Source organism: Bos indicus x Bos taurus, chromosome 19 (assembly GCF_003369695.1).
Source record: "Bos indicus x Bos taurus breed Angus x Brahman F1 hybrid chromosome 19, Bos_hybrid_MaternalHap_v2.0, whole genome shotgun sequence".
NCBI lineage: Eukaryota > Metazoa > Chordata > Mammalia > Artiodactyla > Bovidae > Bos > Bos indicus x Bos taurus.
Genome location: NC_040094.1, coordinates 46,175,013 through 46,199,844, shown reverse-complemented (window position 1 = coordinate 46,199,844; position 24,832 = coordinate 46,175,013). Strand labels below are relative to the sequence as shown.

Below are 24,832 nucleotides of genomic sequence, written 5' to 3'. Positions count from 1 at the left end.
AATGGAAACTAGTTGCTCTTACCTAAGTTTCAGGAGAAAGTGCAAAGAGAAAAACAAGAACTAGTTATAACCAACTAGGTCCAAGATGTTGGAAGATTTGACTTCCAGTAGACTTTGAGCCTCATTATATACTCACTGTATGAACTATTATACTAAATGACACACCCATCAGCACAAGGACAGTTGACAACTGCCATGACAACTGGAAAAGCCATTTAAGGACTGAAAAGGAGCACTGCATCAGTTACTGGCCCAAACCACACCCTTGTACTGGATAACTCATGGCTATTCCTCCCTCTCTTTCCAATTTACTCCCTTTAAACTGGACCCTCCTATACATATGGTGTCTCCACCTGAAGTGGGTTGAAAAGGTGACTTGAGAACTAAGTTCTGCTTCTCCATTCTTTGTTGTTGTTCATGGCTCAGTCCTGTCCAACCCTTTGTGACCCCATTGATTGCAGCATGCCAGGCTTCCCTGTCCTTCACCATGTCCCAGAGCTTGCTCAAACTCATGTCCATTGACTTGGTGATGCCATTCAAACATCTCATCCTCTGTCATCCCTTTCTCTTCCTACCTTCAATCTTTTCCATCATCAGGGTCTTTTCCGACGTATGGATGTGAGAGTTGGACCATAAAGAAGGCTAAGTGCTGGAGTGTTGGAGAAGACTCTTCAGAGTCCCTTGGGCTGCAAGGAGGTCAAACCAGTCAATCCTAAAGGAAATCAACCCTTAATATTAATTGGAAGGACTGATGCTGAAGCTGAAGCTCTAGTATTTAGGCTACCGGATGTGAAGAGCTGACTTACTGGAAAAGACCTTGATGCTAGGAAAGATTGAAGGCAGGAAAGGGGGATGACAGAAGACAAGATGGTTGGATGGCATCACAGACTCGATGGACATGAGTTTGAGTAAGCTCCGGGAGTTGGTGATGGACTGGGAAGCCTGGCGTGCTGCAGTTCACGGGGTGGCAAAGAATCAGACACAACTGACTGAACTGAACTGAACTAGATTGGTCATCGTTTTTCTTCCAAGGAGCAAGTGTCTTTTAATTTCATGGCTGCAGTCACTGCCTACAGTGATTTTGGAGCCGAAGAAAATAAAGTCTGTTACTGTTTCCATTGTTTCCCCATCTATTTGCCAGGAAGTGATGGGACTGGATGCCACGATCTTCATTTTTTGAATGTTGAGTTTTAAGCCAGATTTTCACTCTCCTCTTTTATCTTCATCAAGAGGCTCTTTTATTCCTCTTTGCTCTCTGCCATAAGGGTGGTGTCATCTGCATATCTAAGGTTACTGATATTTCTCTTGGCAATCTTGATTCCAGCTTGTGCTTCATCCAGCCTGGCATTACCCATGAGGTACTCTGGCTCAGATCATGAACTCCTTATTGCCAAATTCAGACTTAAACTGAAGAAAGTAGGAAAGACCACTACACCATTCAGGTATGACCTAAACCAAATCCCTTATGATTATACAGTGGAAGTGAGAAATAGATTTAAGGGACTAGATCTGATAGACAGAGTACCTGATGAACTATGGACGGAGGTTCGTGACATTGTACAGGAGACAGGGATCAAGACCATCCCCATGGAAAAGAAATGCAAAAAAGCAAAATGGCTGTTTGAGGAGGCCTTACAAATAGCTGTGAAAAGAAGAGAAGCAAAAAGCAAAGGAGAAAAGTAAAGATATAAGCATCTGAATGCAGAGTTCCAAAGAATAGCGAGGAGAGATAAGAAAGCCTTCCTCAGCGATCAATGCAAAGAAATAGAGGAAAACAACAGAATGGGAAAGACTAGAGATCTCCTCAAGAAAATTAGAGATACCAACGGAACATTTCATGCAAAGACAGGCTGTATAAAGGACAGAAATGGTATGGACCTAACAGAAGCAGAAGATATTAAGAAGAGGTGGCAAGAATACACAGAAGAACTGTACAAAAAAGATCTTCACGACCCAGATAATCATGATGGTGTGATCACTCAGAGCCAGACATCCTGGAATGTGAAGTCAAGTAGGCCTTAGAAAGCATCACTACGAACAAAGCTAGCGGAGGTGATGGAATTCCAGTTGAGCTATTTCACATCCTGAAAGATGATGCTGTGAAAGTGCTGCACTCAATATGCCAGCAAATTTGGAAAACTCAGCAGTGGCCACAGGACTGGAAAAGGTCAGTTTTCATTCCAATCCCAAAGAAAGGCAATGCCAAAGAATGCTCAAACTACTGCACAATTACACGCATCTCACACGCTAGTAAAGTAATGCTCAAAATTCTCCAAGCCAAGCTTTAGCAATACGCGAACCGTGAACTACCAGATGTTTAAACTGGTTTTAGAAAAGGCAGAGGAAGCAGAGATCAAACTGCCAACATTCGCTGGATCATCGAAAAAGCAAGAGAGTTCCAGAAAAACATCTATTTCTGCTTTATTGACTATGCCAAAGCCTTTGACTGTGTGGATCACAATAAACTGTGGAAAATTCTGAAAGAGATGGGATTCCAGACCACCTGACTTGCCTCTTGAGAAACCTATATGCAGATCAGGAAGCAACAGTTAGAACTGGACGTGGAACAACAGGTCAATTCAGTTCAGTCACTCAGTCGTGTCCAACTCTTTGCGACCCCATGAACTGCAGCACGCCAGGCCTCCCTATCCATCACCAACTCCCAGAGCTCACTTAAACTCACGTCCATCCAGCCATCTCATCCTCTGTCATCCCCTTCTCCTCCTGCCCCCAATCCCTCCCAGCATCAGAATCTTTTCCAATGAGTCAACTCTCCGCATGAGGTGGCCAAAGTACTGGAGTTTCAGGTTTAGCATCATTCCTTCCAAAGAACACCCAGGACCAATCACCTTCAGAATGGACTGGTTGGATCTCCTTGCAGTCCAAGGGACTCTCAAGAGTCTTCTCCAACACCACAGTTCAAAAGCATCAGTTCTTCGGTGCTCAGCAGACTGGTTCCAAACAGGAAAAGGAGTATGTCAAGGCTGTATATTGTCACCCTGCTTATCTAAATTATATGCAGAGTACATCATGAGAAACACTGAGCTGGAAGAAGCACAAGCTGGAATCAAGATTGCTGGGAGAAATATAAATAACCTCAGATATGCAGATGACATCACCCTTAGGGCAGAAAGTGAAGAGGAACTAAAAAGCCTCTTCATGAAAGTGAAAGAGGAGAGTGAAAAAGTTGGCTTAAAGCTCAACATTCAAGAAACTAAGATCATGGCATGTGGTCCCATTACTTCATGGCAAATAGATGGGGAAACAGTGGAAACAGTATCAGACTTTATTTTTCTGGGCTCCAAAATCACTGCAGATGGTGATTGCAGCTATGAAATTAACAGATGCTTACTCCTTGGAAGGAAAGTTATGACCAACCTAGATAGCATATTCAAAAGCAGAGACATTACTTTGCCAACAAAGGTCCATCTAGTCAAGGCTGTGGTTTTTCCAGTGGTCATGAATGGATGTGAGAGTTGGACTGTGAAGAAAGCTGAGTGCCGAAAAATTGATGCTTTTGAACTGTGGTGTTGGAGAAGACTCTTGAGAGTCCCTTGGACTGCAAGGAGATCCAACCAGTCCATCCTAAAGGAGACCAGTCCTGGGTGTTCATTGGAAGGACTGATGCTGATGCTGAAATTCCAAAACTTTGGCCACCTCATGTGAAGAGCTGACTCATTGGAAAAGACCCTGATCCTGGGAGGGACTGAGGGCAGGAGGAGAAGGGGATGACAGAGGATGAGATGGCTGGATGGCATCACTGACTCGATGCACATGAGTTTGGGTGAACTCTGAGAGTTTGTGATGGACAGGGAGGCCTGGCATGCTGCAATTCATGGGGTCGCAAAGAGTCGGATATGACTGAGTGACTGAACTGAACTGAACTCTACATAGAAACTAAATAAGAAGGGTTGACATACTAAATAAGCAGGTTGACATACAATATATAGCCTTCACGTACCTTTCCCAATTTGAAATCAGTCCATTGTTCCAGGTCCAGCTCTAACTGTTGCTTCTTGACCTGCATACAGGTTTTGCAGGAGGCAGTAAAGTGGTCTGATATTCCTATCTCTTTAAGGATTTTCTACAGTCGTTGTGATCTATGCAAAGAGTAGACACGACTGAGCGACTGAACTGAACTGAACACAGTCAAAGGATTTAGCATAGTCAATGAAGCAGAAGTAGATGTTTTTCTGGAATTCTTTTACTTTTTCTATGATCCAATGGATGTTGGCAATTTGATCTCTGGTTCCTCTGCCTTTTCTAAATCTAGCTTGTACATCTGAAAGTTCTCAGTTCACATACTGTTGAAGCCTGGCTTGAAGGATTTTGAGCATTAGTTTGCTGGCATGTGAGATAAGTGCAATTGTGCAGTAATTTGAACATTCTTTGGCATTGCCCTTCTTTAGGTCTGGAATGAAAACTGACCTTTCCAGTCCTGTGGCCACTGCTGAGTTTTCCAAATTTGCTGGCATATTGAGTGCAGCACTTTCACAGCATCATCTTTTAGGATTTGAAATATCTCAGCTGGAATTCCATCACCTCCACTAGCTTTGTTTGTGGTGATGCTTCCTAAGGCCCACTTGACTTCACATTCCAGGATGTCTGGCTCTAGGTGAGTGATCACACCATCATGGTTATCTGGGTCATGAACATTTTTTTTTTACAGTTCTGTTTATTCTTGCCACCTCTTCTTAATATCTTCTGCTTCTGTTAGGTCCATACACTTTCTGTCCTTTATTGTGCACATCTTTGCATAAAATGTTCCCTTGGTATCTCTAATTTTCTTGAAGAGATCTCCAGTCTTTCCCTTTCTATTGTTTTCCTCTGTGTCTTTGCATTGTCCACTTAAAAAGATTTTCTTATCTCTCCTTGCTATTCTCTGGAAGTCTTCATTCAGATGGGTATCTTTCCTTTTCTCCTTTGCCTTTTGCTTCTCTTCTTTTCTCAGTTATTTGTAAGGCTTCCTCAGACCATTTTGCCTTTCTGAACATGTGTATTTCATGAAGGGGCTTGGATAGTGTATGCACCTTCATGAAGGGGCTTCAGCAGAGGGATTTAACGTAGACTAAGGAAAACGTTGACAGAGTTCAAGTTTTAGTTGATTGAAGTCCCAAAGTCAGAAAGGTCAACATCATTCCTTATTTTTCCTCCAGGCTGGTAACTAAGCATGCAGTTACCACCCGCCACCTGGTGGGAGGGAGGGTGGGGATGTGGGGGGTGAGGGGGGCAAGGGAGACTTAGTTCCTGTAACAAAACTCAAAGATGTGTATCAGATTGTTATGTCCAGCCCTTGAGGAGGAACTAGGATTCTTGTTTCATAGCTGAATTATTGTTTCCTGATTGCAATCCTTTGTTCTTTTCAGATCATTAATTACTGAGAACTGTTCAAGGGCAAGCATTGTGGCCAGGCTTAGAGCACAAAACAGCTTAGGCCGAAAATGGCTTCTCTTATGTCAAAAAGCTATATTGAGTTCTTTTCCTCCTAGGACCTCCCCATCCCCCCATCCTATCTGCTTACACTGGGACCTCAACCTTCCCAGAGATATGAGGGACACCTTCCCTGAAGAGGTGGATGGAGCATAAGATTCCAGCAGGGATCAGTGGAGCTTCCTCCCAAGAACTGGTGTGTCCCCCATCCCCCAGTCCTGTGAAGCCACCCCAAAGTCCCACGGCCCTGCATGTAGTGGTACCTCTTCCACACGCAGGCCCTAGTCTCACTAGATCGATACCTGCGCGTGGTAAATGTCTCAAGTATGTCAGGACCCACCCCCCCCACCCCCACTTTTGACCTTTGGTTCTCAATACCCCCCTTTTTTAAAAATATTTGGCTGCGCCAGGTCTTCACTGGGTTGTGGGATCTAGTTCCCTGAGCAGGGATGGAACCTCCTTAATTGGCAGCATGGAGTCTTAACCACTGCACCACCAAGTAAGTCCCTATTATGATTCCATTTGAAAGAGAAATATCGCTTCTACAACAGAAAGCAAACAACTACAAGGCTACGTGAGAATAACTGCTTGAGCGAGTGTGGCGCAGGCATGATGGTACGTTACTAGATAATGCCCAGGGGACCTCAAGGTGTTTCCTTGATACAAGCTGTGCTTAAAACACACTCTTTTCCTGAGAAACGCCAGGCGGGACAGAACCTCCAAGTTGGGCCTGGGCTCTGCCCATCTGGCTACACTGATGCCCTGGGGGAGGCAAAAATAGGGTAGGCGTTGGTCCCATTTTACAAACGGGGAACCTTCGCTGGAGGCCAAGTGACGGCCCCAGTTCTACGCAGATGAGGTCCGGAACTCAGAAGCCAGGATCTCGTCTGACACAGATCCAGCGGAAGGCGGGCAGTGAGGACGCATTCCGCCGGACGCCGGCGGCCTTGCTTCTCCGCGCCCCGCTAGGGTACGGTGACCATGAGCCTCCCAGACCACGTATCTACCTACACCCGGACTGGGAATCCTCCGGCACCGGAGAGCGCTGGCCCCGCCCCGAGGCCCCTCCGGGCCCCACGATTGGCTCCACGGGCAGGGGCGGGACCGGACGCAGAGCTGACGTGACGGCGTCAGGCGCCGCGGGAGCCGCTTCCTGTTGTCAGTGGCCGGGAGGCCGCGGCGTCCCATCCGAGGCTTACGGGCTGCAGCGGCTGGCAGTGCCCCCGCCCCCTCGCTTCTCCCTTCGGTGAGTTGAGGATCCGGGGCGAGGCGGGCAGCAGAGGGGCGGCGAGGCCGGGACGCATATGGGCAAGGGGACACCAGCCCTCTCCGTGAGCCCAGACCCCTGGTTGCCTTGAGACTGCCCTGCTTCTGAGCCCTCACCCTTCCCAGCCCAAGCTCCGCGCCCCACTCCGACTGTAGCCTTCGGCCGCACTGCCGCTGCTGGCCTTTCCCCTCCATTTGCCACTCGTGACCTGACCCTAGGGCTTACCACCCCACCCCACCACCACCGGTCTTGCGTAAATGCAGCCTTATCCTTGACCTCACTGTAGCCCAGTTCCACCCCTGACCTTGACCACATGCCTCTGCTTACCCCCAACACATGTCGTCTTTACCTCTCAACCCCTTTGGCGATCCTCATACTGCACACTGGCCTCGATTCTGATTCGGTTCGCCCTTTTCCTGAGCAGCCTTCTTATCCTAATCTTCCACACCCTCTGCTCAGCTCCCCAAGGTATGCCCATCCTGAACACCCCATCTCTGTCCCACTGTCGTTTAAGACCCACCACCAAAGTAGATGCCCTGTTGAGCACACGCTTTTCTTTTTGATAACTCTGATCTCAGCCCTTTCTCAAATTTTACATGCCTCTTGTCTTCACAGACTCAACCCCTCACTTCTTAGCCCACCATAGACTTCCTATCCATCTCCAACCATCAGAGGACACTCCTGTCCCTAAGTCTTTGCTAAACTGCCCCCGACTCTTGGTGCTCAGTTCTTAGCATTCTCACCCAATCTTATTAAAAATGAGGTCTCCTGCTCTCTCACCTCTGCTGTCCCCATCTCAGTTCTACACCCATTTTTCCCTTAACCCAGTCCCCACTCAGTCTGAGAATTAGTGAAGAGTCCCCCCGCCAACCTCACTAGCTGCCCTTCAACAGCCAAATGTCACTGCTTGCCGGGAACCCAGCAGTTAGACACTGAGGGGCTTGATGGGTGCAGGCAGGGCCTCAGGTGGCAGGTAAGTGTGGAGAAGTAGAACTCCCTGCCTTGGGTCAGGGTCAGGGATTTTTTCCCAGATGTCTGGTCCCCTGGACTTGCCCCCTGAAATTGTATGTCTAACATTCATAGTAAATGACTTGTGCTGCCGCTGGAATGGTAGGTGTCACCAGATACCTGGAAGGTGAAGAATGGCCACTCACCTGGCTCCCACATAGCCTGGGGCAGTGGAAGCCATCACTTCCTGTTGGTTGGTTTTCTGGCCGGGAGTAAGCTCAGGGAGCACCACTGTGTGGCAGTGTTCACAGAGCCGTGTCCATGTGTGTGGTCACTTGTTATGCGCCCTCGCCTGGTGCTCCTGCCAGCTAGAGCTGAGAGCAGGCCTGTCCTGACACTGAACACAGGGCACGCAGTGGATGCCAGAGATGATGTAACACGTTGTGAAGAGCGTAGGTGAGAGGGCTCCCAGGAGGCTAAGGCTCAGGCGGGTATAGCGCTGTTGAATCACTTCCTCTTTCTGCAGGTGCTGGATCTTTGAGTTTGGGCCATTTGGTTACCCATGAACATGAGGAGCCCAGATATCTGAGTAGCTGAGGCAGAGGGACATTCCTGAGGCCCCACTTTCATCATTTATCGTTGCCTGGGCTTTGGGGATACACATTCTCTTCCAATTCTGACGACCTAGCTTTAGAGGCCATTTGGTAGCAATTTTAAAGGGTCCCCAGTAGGACCTGTTGTCTTTGTGTGCCATTCATGGTCTCTTTTTTTCATATTTATTTACCTGTTTGGCTGCACTGAGTTCTAGTTGTAGCACGCAAGATCTTTTTAATTGTGGCATGCAGGATCTAGTTCCCTGACCAGGGATCAAACCTAGGTCCCCTGCATTGGGAGCATGGAATGTTAGCCACTGGACCACCAGGGAAGCCCTCTTGCCATTTATAGTCTTGTTCCTTTGAAAAGTTGAATGCTCTTCTCCCTTCAGTGTCTACGCCCCACCCTATTAAGGTGGGATATATTGAAATAGTTTTAGCCAGCTGGCAGGGTGGTTTAATGGAAGGTGTTCCATCCTGGCTGAGAACTGTATACCTCAGCTTCCCTCAGCCTGTGAAATGGAGATTCCTGCCCTGAGCCTTATTTTTGTTTTATTCTTCGGTTCATCCAGTAGATACTTTTTGAGCACGACTGTGTGCTGTGTGTTGCTCTAGGCACCAGAAATGCAATGGTGAATGAGTCAGATAGAGTTCCTGTTATCATTCATTCAGAGTTGGTCCTTGCTGGAATCCTAAGGATGGGACAAGAATATGGGGGAGATGGGTGTTATTGATGGAAGGAAGGAAGGAGGAAAGAAAACTGCTCTGTCTTCACTGACTTCACATTTCTGGCCTTACTCACTAGCCTTTGGTTTGGGAATCACAGGGCTAGAAATTTCTCTCCCTCTAGCTGGCATCTGGTGACTTCAAAGCCTGTTCCACTCCCTTCTCCTGCCTCAAGACACTTGTCCAGAAATTCAGCTGTCTTCAGGTGGAAAGAGGTATACTTTACTCACCCAGCACTCACATGTCTGAAAGATCAGCTGCCCTTCTGAATCAGAAGATAACTTTGTCCTTCTTTTCCAACTGTAAACCATGACTCATCAGTTCATACAGCAGCTGGATGGCTTAAATGCCAGACTGTTCTCAATAGCCCGGTACAGGGTTGGCTTCAGGCCGTAGAGAGCAGGCTGTTGGGAATAGCTGAGAAGTCTCTAAGGAGAGGGGGCTGCTGTTTACTGATGGATGGAGTGTTTCAGAACTGAAGAAGCCCAGCAGTTCTTTTCTTCCTTTAGTGTAAGTCTCATCTAAGCCATTCTTTTCTTTTCTTTCTTCCTTGGTCTCTGGAGGAAGTGATATTGTACATACATAGAAGGCCAGGCAGCATAAGAAAGAAAAGCAACCAGAACAATTCCTTCCTGTATGTTGGAACATTTAAGAAAAGACAACTGTGAAACCTGGGTACCATGGAAAGGACTTGGCCTCAGCTGGTTGGGACTACAGACTTGATGGGTAAGATTGTTTGAGTTTCTGAGTGCAAAGTTAATTATTACTTCGTTCGAAAGTAATAAGTTTTGCCTGAAGCTCTTGAAATCAAAGACCTGAAACACTTTGGTGAAAGACACAAGACTTAGAATGAGGAAACCAAAGAGTTCTATCCCTACTGAGCCTCTGTTTTCTCCTCTGTAAAATGGGGATAATCACCCTTCTCTCACAGGATTGATTTAAGAGTTACATGAGATTAGAGAAGCTTGAAGCGTTGAGTCTGGGTGAATTGATACTTAGCGGGGGACATAGACTTTTCAAGGTTAGGATTTGCCTAAGGGGCAGACAGAAGTCATCTGTTCTGCCAAACTCCACCAGTGGTGTTTGAAGAACCTTTTAGCAGTGTTCCCCACATTATCCCCTTACTCTTTTTAGCCTCGGTCTCTTTGCAGCCCCGCCCCCGCCCTTTGGTTTGGTTTTTGGTGTCAGTGAAGAGTGTTCTGAGGACAGGAAGTGAAACCCGTCCCACGGGAAGGTAGACTGGGGGGGCCTGGAGAATGATGGAGTGCTGACCCAGCAGTCAGGAGACCAAGCCCCATTCTGGTTCCATCAGCAAGTTCTCATGTCATCAACCATCACATTCCTGCCCCTGAGCTGATTCCTGCCTCCCTGAGGCATGCCGGGGCAGACCCACATAGGCGGGGTGCTGTGGCTTCTTGCAGAGAAAGGTGTGCCCTAAAGTGTGGCATGAACCCCATAGCCTCAGTCCTGTTTTGTGAATTGTCAAGTGGCCATTGCCTTCTGAACTCCTCTGCGCTGTCATTCTGTAGCTTTTCTGACAGTTGGTTTTAAAAGCGACAGGTACTTGTCTGGCCCTGCTCTGACCTCAGCGTCAGTCTACTTGTGAAGAGACCCTTTCTGGCCTGGAGCACCTGCTTACTAACAAGGCTACCAGCCCCCCTCCCCGCCCATGAATATTATTTTCAGTTAATTCATTATGAGGTCTTAATGAACCCAGGCTATTGTTCGGGTTGCTGAGGCCTAAGCCTTTCCTCTCCCAACCTGTGGCTGGTTGAGGGAAGGGCAGCTGTGGGGCTTGAGGCTCCTTCCAGAAGAGGCAGGCCCGAGGGGAGGCCTGTGGCCTGAGGGGAGGCCTGTGGCCGCTGGAATTACTGAAGGGGATTGGAGCCCAGGGTCTTGGAGCCAGAACACCTGGATTTGGCCTCCTGAGCCACACAAGGTGTCCTGGAAGGAACGTTGTCCAGAGGGACTGTCTCTAACACCGGTCCTTCCGCCTGGGGTGCTGGTGGCCGGAGACTGGACGAGGGCCCGAGAATCCCTGTAGGTGGGAGGGGGAGTGAAGTGAGGGTGAGGTAGTAAGACAGTGCCTGAGGTCAAGGGTTGCATCCTGTGGTCCATCACGCCCTGACCAGGGCTGGCTCTGCAGGGGCCACCCTCCAAACACCCCCCTCACTCCGTGTGTCTTTACTGGGGGAGGTCAGCTCTGGGTCCTGTTTACCCTCTGCCAGCTCCAGGGACCAGGGTCTGAATCAGACCATCTCCCACTGTTAAGGCCACACTGCCTCTGTCACTTCCAAGTGTCGCGCTCCTGTCCTCCTGTAAACCTTTCCCACCAGGCTGACCTCAGTGTCCCACTGCAGCCCCTCACCTGGACCCCCAGGTCTCCCTGCCCCCTTGTCCCTCCCTGCCTCAGCCCTTGCCCACACCCACCTCTTCCAGAAGGGAGGTGATCACACTCCATCAGTCTGAGGGTTTCCCTTGAGCAGGGGTGACCCTTGTGCTGGCAGTGGGTGGTAGAGTTGGCCACTTACCCGCCTTGGAATCTTGGGAATTTCCTTGACCCACATCAGCTTCTGTTTCTTATCTGTCAGACTAAGATAATAAAACACTCCCAGGGTGGTTATGAGAAATGAATGAGGCGATAAATGTAAAAGGTACAAAACCCCATTGAGCGTGCCTTGGTTTTAGTAACGTCTTTGGGCCGTGAGTTTCCGTTGATTGTTTTTTTTGGCTGCGCCACATGGCATGTGGGATCTCAGTTTCCCAACCAGGGATTGAACTCACAGCCCCTGCAATGGAAACATGGAGTCTTAACCACTGGATTGCCATGGGACTCCCATGGGCCATGAGTTTTTGAGAGCAGAGACAGCAATAACCCTTTTTTCTTTTTTTGGTGTCCCCTCATGCTCAGCTGTGTGGCCACTCGAGATTTGTTTAGATGTGAGTGTGCCTCTCTGGGCCCGGTCTGTACAAATTGCTGTGGTGGGACCAGGCAGCAGCCCCCTCAGGTTCAGGCCAAAGTCCCCACCATCCCCCACCATGCCACCCTGGGCCTGGTTGCCTCAGGAGAAAGCCAGCTACCCCAAGAGATGTCTCTGTGTACTGACTTGAGCTGCCGTACACGCTTACTTAGGCAGTGGCATTCTTTGCCTGTAAATTTGGACGGCCACATCCACTAGGGTTAGAGATACCACTTACCCTTGGTAAATATCAGGCCCTGTGCTTGGCACTATCCACACTTATAGTCTCCATCCGAGAGGTCTGATACATGCCCCAGTGTGCCAAGTTGGTTAGTGGCAAATTAGGACTAGAACCCATGTTGTTACCCTTTAGACATGTGCCTGTGCTGTTCAGGCTGGACCCTCATGGCCTGAAGGAGAAGCAGCAGCGTGGCAGGAGTGCCATTCCTTCTGAAGCCATGTCAGTTGTACTTTTCCCCGCTGAGCTGGCCGAGCCTGGGCTAGAAGAGGAGTCAGGGGACAGTTGCAAGGCCCAGGCCCTGAATGTGAATTGTAAGCTCCTGTTTCTCAGCCCCTGTGGGTTCTTGGCGCCTTCAGCCGCAGCAGTCCCCTTGCACCCTCAGCTCTGTATCAGATCTGCCTTTCGTCCCCTGCCTTTTTGTGCCAATGTTTGGTGTGGCATGAAGGGCCCTTTCTGGGCTTCCCTGGTAGCTCAGCTGGTAAAGAATCCACCTGCAGTACAGGAGACCCCAGTTCGATTCCTGGGTCGGGAAGATCCCCCAGAGAAGGAATAGGCTACCCACTTCAGTATTCTTGGGCTTTGATGGTGCTCAGACAGTAAAGAATCCACCTGCAGTGTGGGAGACCTGGGTTCAGTCCCTGGGTTGGGAAGATCCCCTGGAGGAGTGCAGGGCAACCCACTTCAGTATTCTTGCCTGGAGAATCCCCGTGGACAGAGGAACCTGGCGGGCAACAGTCCATGGGGTCACAAAGAGTCAGACATGACTGAGCAACTAAGCACAAAGGGCCCTCTGTACCCACCTTTTGGGACAGACCCACCCTTGGCACCCAGGGCTCCTCTCCTCACGAGGTCCAATCCATCAGCCTTTTTTTCCTTCCTTATTTCCTTCCTTAAAATCCACGCTCAGTTTTCACGTTTGTATTCAGTCCTTTCAGTTGCAGTTTGCATAAGATGGGGGTGCGGTGTGGTGAAGAGGCGGGCTGGCGCAACGATTATTCCTATGGCCATGTCTTCTCTGCAGGTGTCATGTGATTCTCCTGGGGAGCTGCTGCTGGAGTGGAAATGCTCTCAGGGGTGGAGAATGGACTGGACCCCCGGGCTGCCATCCCGGTAGGCAACAAGGGAAGATCAGGGTGGGGGAAGGGGTGCCTGGGACAGCCATGTCTTTGTTTTTTCTCACTTTTTAATGAATTAGCACTGTTTAGAAAGAGAAGCCTCGGGTTGAGAAAAAGTTGCGCCCAAAAGATCCTGCCCAAAATCATCTTATTGATGATAAAATGGGGATTTACATAAAACAATGGGGATTGACTATAGGTTACCTGAAGACCAAGGATTTCTCCGAAGAAATGACCAATAAATACATGAAAATAGGCTCAATATCATTAGATGTTAGACAAAGACAAATCAAAACCATAATGAGAAAAAGAGAAGTAAAGTCACTAGTGTAGGAAACAAACTTATGGTTATCGGGGGATAAGGGTTGGGGAGGGATAAACTGGGAGATTGGGACTGATATACACACTGCTGCTGCTGCTACTGCTAAGTCGCTTCAGTCGTGTCCGACTCTGTGCGACCCCACAGACGGCAGCCCACCAGGCTCCCCCGTCCTGGAATTCTCCAGGCAAGAACACCAGAGTGGGTTGCCATTTCCTTCTCCAATGCATGAAAGTGAAAAGTGAAAGTGAAGCCGCTCAGTCGTGTCCGACTCTTAGCGACCCCATGGACTGCAGCCTACCAGGCTCCTCCATCCATGGGATTTTCCAGGCAAGAGTACTGGAGTGGGGTGCCACTGCCGCCTTCTTCTCTTCTCTTCTATATTTATCTATATATATATATAACTGATTCACTTTGCTGTGCCCCTGAAACTAACACAACATTATAAATCAACTATATTCCAACAAAAATTTTTAAAATAAAATAGGAAAAAAAAAAGCCATAATGAAGGACTTCCCAGGTGGTCCGGTGGTTAAGACTCTGAGTTTCCACTGCAGGGGGTGTGGGTTAACTCTCTGGTAAGGAAACTAAAATCCCACATGCTGAGCAGTGTGGGGGTGCGGAAAAACCATACTGAGATACTTCTTTATACCTACCAGGATGGCTGTAATGAAAATGGCAGACAACAGTAAGTGTTGGTGAGGTTGTAGAGAAGTTGGGATCCGCATCCCTTGCTGGTGGGAGTGTAAAATGGTATAGCTGTTGTGGAAAACACTTTGATAGTTCCTCAAAAAGTGAAACAGTGTTAAATACAACCCAGCAATTCCATTCCTAGGTGTATACCCAAGAGAACTGAAAACATGTCTACACAAAAACTTGTACTTGAATGTTCATAGGAACATCGCAGCCAAAAAAGTGGAAACAACCCAAATATCTATTAATTGACGAATGCATAAATAAAATGGATATATCCGTGCGATGAAATATTATTTAGCAATAAAAACGAATGAACTACTGATCCATGCTACAACACTGACAAACTTGAAAACATACTAAAGTGAAAGAAGTCAGACACAAAAGGCTGCATGTTGTATGATTCCATTTATATGAAATGCCCAGAAAATAGGCAAATCCATAGAGACAGAAAGTAGATCAGTGGTTGCCAGAGGTTAGGGGAAGAAGGGAATAGTGAGTGATTGCTAATGGGTACAGGGTTTCTTTTGAGGGCAATGAAATGTTCTAAAATTAGATAGTAGAAATGGTTGCACAGTTCTGTGAATGTACTAAAAACCACCGAGCTGTGTGTTTTAGTGAGCGGATTTTATGATATGTAAATTATGTCTCATTAAAGCTGTTCTAACAGAAGAACATTTAACTTTTCAAAGACCATTAACATGGATTGTGTTCTCTAAAATAAAAACCAGTGAGATATTTGTCCATAATCCTGTCACCTAATAATTCAAACCAGTTTTTCTGTAATCCCTTCCAGTCCTTTTCCAAACCCTTAGGTAATTTTGACATATGTACTTCTATTATGCTAGAACACTCTTAACTCTGTATTTCCAAAGGACTTTATGTATTTTAAAATATAGGCTTTCTCTAGTTGCAGCGTGCGTGGGCTTCTCTAGTCGTGGCTCACAGGCTCTTTAGTTACAGTGTTCGGGCTTAGTTGCCCCAAGGCATGTGGGATCTTAATTCCCTGACCAGGGATCAAACCCTAGCTTCTTCCCCTGAATCCAAAGGTGGTTTCTTAACCACTGGACCACCAGCGAAGGCTCCTATGTATGTTTTATGATTTACTCATTTAGCAAACATTTACTAGTACACATGCCGAGAACCAGGACCATTGTTGAGGGCACGGAATGAATAAAAAGCTAGTCCTGCCCTCAAAGAGTACTCCCACTCCAGTGCTGTAAATCACAAGGTATTATTTCTGTATAACAGATAGGAAATTGAGGCTCAGAGAGGATAAGTGGAATATCTGAGATGACCCAGCTGGTGACTACCAGAACTGAGACTAAACGCAGGCTCTGACTGCCAGGTCTAGGATCTTTCTTCCTATAATCCACTCTTCTGTTTCTGGGTGTTTTTATTGTTCTAACACAGCGCTTTTTGCCTCTTAACTTATTGACTCTCTGTGGAATGTTGGTCATATGATTAAGATGGAAAAATCTCAGTCCTGCCCTAGATGAATTACTTCAGCTCCCATATCTGTAACTATGGTGGAGTCAGAACTTAAACACAAGTTTTATACGGCTCACTGAAGTTTGGTTTAAAAAACAAGCTAACAGGCAGTTCCCTGGCAGTCCAGTGGTTAGGACCTGGTGCTTTCCCTGCTGTGGCCCAGGTTCAATCCCTGGTTGGGGAACTAAGATCCTGTAAGCCTCGCAGCATGGCCAATAAATAAGTAAATAAATTAAAAAACTGAAAACCAAGCAAGAAACCCCACAAATATCTTTGCAATAATAATAATAACAACAGTTCTCAGTGTGATTTTTTTTCTTTTTCTTCTTTCTCTTTTTTTTCTACCATTAGCCTGTACTAAATTTTTTCTTTTATTTTTAAATTAAAAATTTTTGATTTTCTTTTTAAAAAATTTTTTAAAAGAAAAAAATTTTAATTTATTTATTTGGCTGCACTGGGTCTTTGTTGCTGCATGCAGTATATTTAGTTGGGGCATGTGGGCTCTAGCTCCCTGACCAGGGACCCCTGCATTGAGAGCGCACACTCTTAGCCATTGGACCATCAGGGAAGTCCCGGCCTGTCCTAGTCTTGTTGCATAGATACACGGATTTGTGCTTACATGGGGACCCACGTGTTTGGCGACAAGCAGAGTGACATTGCAGGGGTCGCCGCAGGAGCCTCTAAAGACCTGTGTTGTGTCTGGCACCACCCAGGTCATCAAGAAGAAGCTAGTGGGCTCCGTGAAGGCGCTGCAGAAGCAGTATGTGTCCTCAGACACGGTGGTCACGAGCGAAGATGGAGATGCCAACACCATGTGCAGCGCCCTGGAGGCCGTCTTCATCCACGGCCTGCACGCCAAGCACATCCGCGCCGAGGCCGGAGGGAAGAGGAAAAAAGGCGCCCACCAGAAGCCTCTGCCTCAGCCCGTCTTCTGGCCTCTCCTGAAAGCTGTCACCCACAAGTGAGAGCCGCTGGGTGGGGGCGGGGTTCACGTCGGGGTGGAGCTTCAGAATGTGGGGCTCCAGGTTCTTCCTTCCAGGGCTTTTCTGTGGAAAGCCACAGGGAGCCCCGTGTCGTGGAGAGGAGATGGCCAGAGGAGGGTGGTGTTAGACCAGGCCTCAGTGGGCCCCTCAGGCAGTGGCCCGGCACAGTGTTGAGCCCCTGGGCTGGGCACCCTGAGTGGAAGCAGGAGCCGGCTTTTTTCCATCCTCTGGCAAATTCTGTAGTTGCAACAGAAGCTGTGTGGTCTGCAAAGCCTAAAATCTTTACTGTCTGCCCCTTTCCAGAAATTTGCTGACCCTGCCTGAGGATGTTTGCGTATTTGTGTGCTAAGTATCATACTTGTAAGGAGGTAGGGCTTTTTTTTTTTTAATTTAAGAAGAGCAGCCTCTGGCCAGAGCATCTGAATGTGTGCCCTGAGACATTTGTCTTGTCTGCCCTGCCCTGAACCGCCTGGGCTTTGGAGCAGGCAGCTGGCATGGAGCCTCTCTGGCCTATTAAATGCCCCTGGTGTCTTGTCAGTCCTGCCCCAAGGTGGCATGTCAGTCTCGAATCTTCCTTTTTGTGCCTACTGCCACTGCTCTGTCTCAGGCTCTTACCTTAATTCTGGGTGGAAGTGCCTTTCTAAGTGTCCCCCTTATCTCCTTCTGTCTTTTCTTCGGTCAGTCAGCCAGCCTTTAGTGAGCTTAAGCTGACCAGAGCTCCATCCCTGGGTTCTGCAGAGTATGGTCAGTGCTCCCGTGGAGGAGCCACGCACCGGGGATGGTGCAGTCAGAGGAGGGGCATTTACAGCAGACGGAAACATTTTAGGAGCTGAGTTTGGTACACATGGGGCCCGGATGGAACACCCTACCCTGAAGTCTGCATAGCTGTGGGCGTGTAGCTTTCCTGAGCAAAACCCTGTAGCCATAGGCTGCCATTTGTCAGGCTGGGGTCTGATTCACTTGCCTGGGGCCCCGGAACCTGTATCCTGGTCTCATTCTCTACAGAGTTCTAATGCACAGCCAGGTGTGGGTACCATTGCCCCACTCTGCTTCCCCCATTTGATACTCAAGACTGTGTTATTACCTTGCCTTGCAACCCGATCTTCCACTCCTCCTCCCCAAGCTGTAACCAGAGCACTCCCCACTCCTATTATAGTCTGTTGCTTTTCTCCCCTTTATGCCTTTTTCTCTATCAGTCTCTTATGCCTTGTAAGTTCTCCTTCCATCTTTGCCTCTTGAAATCCCTCAAGGCCCAGCGCAGAGACCCCCTTTCTATGGCATTTTTCTTACTCCAACCCAGAAATGATTGCCTGGCCCCCACCACAGTGCTGCTAACAATAGGGCTTACCTCAGTATGCCCTTGAAAAGTCATTACCTGGACCGAGGGTAGGGACCATGTCTTGACCCCGTGTCTTCACAGCTCCAAAGACCTTGCCCTGGGGGCTCAACAAACGTGTCCCAGATGAGCAGATGTTTTCGGGCCAGACAGATAGTTGTCATGAATGATCCTTCATGATACCAACCTAAGAACATTGGGGGTGATAGCTGAGTCTTTCTGAATTCCCCTTCAAATGCTGTTATCCAAGAATTCTTCATGCCTGTGTATACTTGCAGTCCTTGTTCTCGGCTCTTGCTAGCCAGTGGATAAAATGACATCTCGGTGACTGGCAGTCATTTCTTGAAACGTGTCTGTTCTCTATCTTCCCAGACACATCATCTCGGAGTTGGAGCACCTGATCTTTGTGAGCACGGACGTGGGCCGCTGCCGGGCCTGGCTGCGGCTGGCCCTCAACGACGGCCTGATGGAGTGCTACCTGAAGCTGCTGCTACAGGAGAAGGCCCGCCTGTGCGAGTACTACCAGCCCACGGCCCTGCTCCGCGACGCCGAGGAGGGCGAGTTCCTCCTGAGCTTCCTTCAGGGCCTGACGTCCCTATCCTTTGAGCTCTCCTACAAGTCTGCCATCCTTAACGAGTGGACGCTCACCCCGCTGGCCCTCTCGGGGCTCTGCCCGCTCTCAGAGCTCGACCCCCTCACTATCCCTGGAGCTCAACTGCAGCGGAAGGAGTCTCTGGACTCCATCTCCCATTCCTCGGGCTCAGAGGACATCGAGGTCCAGCACTCAGGCCACAAGATCCGACGGAACCGGCAGCTCACCGCCTCCTCCCTCAGCCTGGACACGGCCAGTTCATCCCAGCTCTCCTGCAGCCTCAACTCTGACAGCTGCCTCCTCCAAGAGAATGGCTCCAAGAGTCCAGACCGTTCCGAGGAGCCCATGTCCTATGACTCAGACCTGGGGATGGCCAATGCCGACGACTCGGACATGTCTCTGCAAGAGTGAGTTCCCCTCCCCCATGCCTTCCCCTTCCTTCCTGCTTCTCTTCCTCTTGTCCTCCCGCCCTTCCTGGAGCACGTGATTGCGTCACTGAGCTCAGGACTCTGTTAGGGCAGAAAGACAGACAGAGGTCATAAACTCTCCCTCAGGGAGCAGAGTTCCTGGGAGCTGTACCTGGAGGCAGACTGGGGCTAGTGGGGAAAATGCATAGAATGCATTTTAAAAATATATTTATTTATTTATTTGGCTGTGCCAAGTTAGTTGCAACACTTGAGCTCTTCCATCTTCGTTGTGGTATGGAGGATCTTTAGTTGCGGCATGTCAGATCTAGTTCCCTGATCAGGGATCAAACCCCAGCCCCCTGCATTGGGAGCACGGAGTCTTAGTGTGGTCCAGCAGGGAAATCCCTGGGATGCCTTTAGATGGGGCTTAGAGCTGGTTCCAGCCCCAGCTCTGTCCTAGGTGACCTGTGACAAGTTAGTTAGTCTCTCTTTCAGTGTCAGATATCATTGTCATCTTCATCTAGAGAGAAGGAAACCAATAGTTCAGAGCTCTGTGTACAACTTCCAAAAAATACAGTAAAACACAGTGCCCAGCGTGATCTTCTAGGACCTCACAGAAGGTCTTCTGGAGGACATAAAACCTGGGTGATGCCCGCACGGGAGTGGCAAGCAAATGGGGACGAGCAAGTGTGTGGAGGAGGAGGACATGGAGGGACAAACTTGACTGGAGACAGAAGCCTGGGCAGAGCCTTCCTTCATTCAGGCTTTTTAACATTGATTTTTGATCATCTATTTTTATAGTTAAAAAAAATCTAAAATGTGTACAGTGAAAAATCTCTCCCACCCCTGTAACCATAAATATTAATTTCTTACATATTTTTCCAGTGTCTCTAAATCCAGCTATACCATGTGTGAATATATAGATTTGAACTTTTTCTTTCTTATTTTTTTTTTAATCGAAGTATAGATGATTTACAGTGTTGTGTTAGCTTCAGATATATATATATATACACACATATATATATCGTTTTATAGATTCTTATTATCATTTCTTTTTTTGGCTACGCTAGTCTTCGTTGCTGCACATGGGCTTTCTCTAGCTGTGACACACACAGCTTATCTGGTTGTGGCACATGTGGCTCAGGGGCTGTAGAGCGCAGGCTTAGTAGTTGGGGTACGCGGGCTTGGTTACCTCGTGGCATGTGGGATCCTAGGTCCCCAACTAGGGATTAAACCCACGTCCCCTACATTGAAGTCAGATTCTTTACCACTGGACCACAGGAGAAGTCCTTAATCTCTTCTTTCTTATTTTCCCACTTCTTTCCACAAAAGCTAGTACAAATTATAAATATACCATTCTATACCTTACCAGGGCTTCCCTGTGGCTCAGTGGTAAAGAATCTGCCCGCAATGTAGGAGACCCAGGTTCAATCCCTGGGTTGGGAAGATCCCCTGGAGAAGGAAATGGCAACCCACTCCAGTATTCTGGCCTGGAGAATTCCATGGACAGAGGAACCTGGTAGGCTACAGTTCATGGGATTACAAAGAGTCAGACACGACTGAGTGATTAACATACACACACATACCTTATTTGGAAGATCTTGTCATATCGGAGCTTCTTTTTCTATTACATATTTGTCCACTGTATGAATGTACCTTAGTTTATTGAACCATCCCTGAGTTTAATGGACATTGGAGTTCAGGGCTTCTACAAATAACCTGTGAATGTGGTCCTTTAGCTCTATGCAAGTTCTCTCTGTTCAGTAAATTCCCAGAAGAAAAATTACTGAACCAAGGGGTAGATTAATTAACAGTTTTTATAGACGTTGCCTATCTACACTTCATCAGGGGTATGCCTGTGTCCTCTCAGCCTTGACAACAGAAGGTATCAGCAAACTTTTGGATGTTGGCTCATCTGATAGGTAAAAACGGTAGCTGTTTATGAAGCATTCCCTCCAGGTAGGACTATTTTTCCATCAACTGTGTTAGGACCTTCTTTCCACAACTGCTGTCCCCACCCTCACCGCCACCTTGGTTCAGGTCTTTCCAGGGCTTGTGGGAATCCCACCAGGACTGGGTGTCTTGGACTGGCCCGGAAGCAGATCCAGTTTCAAGCCAGTTCCACCACTTACAAGCTCAGTGGTGTCCTGCATATTACTAACTCTTTTGGAGGTTCTGTATGTCTTTTTTTTTTTTCCCAGAGTATAGCTGATTTATAATGTTGTGTTAGTTTCCGCCGTACAGCAAAGGGATTCAGTTGTACATATACATCCACCCACTCATTTTTATATTCTTTTCCCATATAGGTCATTAGAGTATTGAGTCGATTTTCCTGTGCTATACAGTAGGTCCTTATGGTTACTGTAGTTACTATTTCATTGTTTCTTTATCTTTAAAATGGAAATTCCCTCACAGGGCCGTTTAAAAGTCAAATGAGATGCCCATCAATCAGTTGCACACGTAAGAATGTGTGGTAGTTCCCAGAAACGGCTTCTGAACTTTGAGCACATCAGGTGGAATTTTCATGTGTCCAAATGGAAGGATTAGATATAATGTTCTGAGAAGGAGCAACCCCTGCCCCAGAGATGGCAGGGCCCGAGGCGTGCCTGACCGTCAGCCACCTGTCCTGGCCTTTGGTGCTTCTCCCCCCGCAGACCAGCCAGGCTTCTCTCTGTCATGTGTCTCGCCTTTATCTTTCATGTGTCTTGTGATTGGAAAATTCCAGCTTAAGGTTGTTGAATCAGTGACCGTCCGCCCTCCTTCAGGGGAAGTGTTGTCCTGGGTATTCTGGGGGAACGAAAGGGAAGATGAGGTCAGGAAGTATAGACCCAGGCTGGACAGTGATGTGGGGACCAGACACCGCACGCAGCCAGCACCAGTGTTCTCAGAGCATCCACAGAGACCAGCGTTTCTTGGAGTGTATGTTTTAAGGGAGATTCTCACCAACACTTAAAGAGTTTACTTAATGTGTTACTTAAATGTATGTAACTTAAAATTGGGCATAAACACATTGTGCTTAAACTCTTACAACTATAAAATCAGAACATCTGCAAACTGGGAATTCCCTGGTGGTCCAGCGATTAGACCTCCATGCTTTCACTGCTCTGGGCCCAGGGTTCAAGCCCTGGTAGGGGAACTAAGATCCAGCAAGCTGGGCTGTATAGGAAAAAACAAAACAAAACTACAAATCAGACATGAAACGCAAAGCCCATTTCAAATGAAATTTATTAATGTTTGGCAGAAACCAGTTTACAGTTTACCTTGTGCAGAGAGGATTAACTGGCTCTCACAAATTCTTTTGCATTCGTTAGCTCTGAGTTATAATTATCGCTGAGAAGCGCAGGTAGTCTAGTGGTAAAGAGTGTGGACTCAGGAGCCAGACTGCCTGAGTCCTGCATCAGCCAGCTTTGCCAACTCAGGCAAGTTAGTAAACCTTTCTGACCTTGATGTCCTCATCTGCTAAATGGGGGTGAGAATGCTTCAAAGGAATGCTGGGGCGGTGCAGCGAATAGAGATCTTCAAGCGCTTAGAACAGTGTCTGACTCAGCATGCATGCTGGCCACATGGTGGTGTCATCTTACTTTGGGTACCTGTGACATCAGCTGTGCTTGTCCCCATATCCACTGCTGAAAAACCTTGCTTAGTAATATTTGTCAGAGGTCACTGTCATGAGGCCTTCCCTTGGGGGAGAAATGATTCTGAGTATATGCAGCCCACCTCTGTGCTTTTATTAGTGGCTCTTGACTGCCAAATAGTACCGTGTATCACCACCACAGTTGGCATGTTCAAGAAAACCACAGGCTCAGAATTGCTTATCAGGGGTCCTTTATAAGGTGACCATTCAGATTCTTGAATCTTTTTTTCAGGCCATGCTTTTTATTTACTTTACACGTATAAGTGCTCATAAGACATATATTTTCCCACCAGATTGCTCTCTAAGTGAAAGCACAAAGTTAGAAACTTTTCAAATAGAAAGTTTTGGGTAAACAGGGCCTTGCACCAGACCCCAGTGGAAGGACTGTAGCATTTTCAGTTTCATTTCTTGGTTTTTCTTTTTTTTACTGTTTCATTTCTATGTTGTATTTTATAAATACAAATATAAAACTGTCAAAATGTTTGACAGTTTTCTTTCTTTGCCTTTGCTTCACGGTCTCCTCTCTATCCCTTTATCCCACTTGATGTACATGTCTCTTATTCTCACTGGGTCCTGAAGACTGGTACCAGTTCTGGTGAAGCTCTGTGAACTTCATTTCACCTTGCCTTTAGTTTTGATTTGACAGAACCTCTAATTGATCACACAGGCTTCTTGCCGTTTGGTGGCATTTCTCTAGGCATTAAATCACTAACTTATTCTAACACCCCATCCATTCTTGTCATTAAAATCTTTCTTCTAGATCAGGATTCATGTCTATTTGATAACCATTTTGGCAATGCTAGTGAGTGTTTCAGTAAATCTTCTCCTTTGCTTACATTTTTGCATTTGTGTACAGGGAGGCTAAGCAGCCTTATCAGTGATAATGAGGTTAGTGTTTATTGAGTACTTACTTTGTGCCAAACCCTGTACTAAGCACTTTACCTGTATTATCTCATTTAATCTTTGTCAGAGTCATAAGAGATGGATGCTGTTACCACATCTGTTTTTCAGATAAGGGAATTATGTCCATGAACTTCATGTTCATATTGTGGGGCCCACAGCCACATGCTGACCAAGGCCAGGTGAACTCAGGGGCCCTGCTCTTAATCACTCACCACACCACCTCCTGGGAGCCCACAAGGAGTCGAGACCTCACAGAGGACCTTGTCAAAAATCTGCCTCGCTAGTTCATTTCAGATGAGGTCCCATTCTGTCCCAGCGGTTTGGACACATACAATTGGTTAGCAAATGTTCCTTCTTCCTTTGCTGGTGGAAACTCCCCTCTTCTCTCCAGAACTCATCATTGCCTTCTCCCTACAAGCTGCACTCTTGGATTTCTCATGGGTCCGTTTTTAGAGTGCAGCTTTAGAGCAGGACTGAGCCCCCACCTGCCTCCCCCATAACTCTCCCACAAATACAGCTGTACCTTTCTCTGACAGGTCATCCATTTATTTGCTGTGCTGTGCTTAGTTGCTTAGTCATGTCCGACTCTTTGCGACCCCATGGATTTCTTTGTCCATCAGGATTCTCCTGGCACAAATACTGGAGTGGGTTGCCATGCCGTCCTCCAGAGGATCTTCCCAACCCAGGGATTGAATCCAGGTCTTCCACATTACTTATTGAGACAGAATTCACATAGCTTAAAATTCACCATTTTAAAGTGTAGTTTTCAGTGGTTTTCACTAGAGTCTCAAGGTTGTGAATTCAGCATCTATTCTATCTTTTTTAAAAAATATTTATTTGGCTGCATTAGGTATTAGTTGCGCCACACCGGATCTTGTATCTTTGTTGCAGCCTGCGTGATCTTTAGTTGCAGCATGTAGGATCTAGTTCCCTGACCAAGGACCGAACCCAATCTCCCTGCATTGAGAGCGCAGAGTCTTAGCCACTGGACCACCAGGAGAGTCCCCAGCATCTGCTGCCATCTAATTCAAGAATATTTTCATCCCTTACCCATTGGTTATAATTCCCCTATTCTGGACATTTAATATCAATCAAGTCATGCAATATGTGGCTTTTTGCAACTGTCTCCTTTCACCCAGTACCATGTTTTCAAGGTTCCTCCACGTTATAGCACCTGTCATGGCCAAATACTGT

At 47.4% G+C, this 24,832-nt stretch overlaps 1 protein-coding gene across 3 annotated transcripts in view; it reads left to right on the top strand.

The window, feature by feature from the left end:
• Positions 1-6,568: 6,568 nt before the first annotated feature.
• PLEKHM1 (pleckstrin homology and RUN domain containing M1) overlaps positions 6,569-24,832 on the top strand; it is a 57,205-nt gene continuing 38,941 nt past the window's right edge. For 2 of the 3 annotated variants that reach the window (XM_027517323.1, XM_027517325.1), the window contains exons 1-5: positions 6,569-6,676; positions 9,528-9,690; positions 13,187-13,275; positions 16,497-16,744; positions 18,475-19,101. In XM_027517323.1, coding sequence (XP_027373124.1) covers positions 13,228-13,275; positions 16,497-16,744; positions 18,475-19,101 — 923 coding nt within the window. In that variant the 5' untranslated portion in view covers positions 6,569-6,676; positions 9,528-9,690; positions 13,187-13,227. The remainder of the gene's footprint in view (positions 6,677-9,527; positions 9,691-13,186; positions 13,276-16,496; positions 16,745-18,474; positions 19,102-24,832) is intronic. The other variant, XM_027517324.1, reaches the window with a different exon arrangement.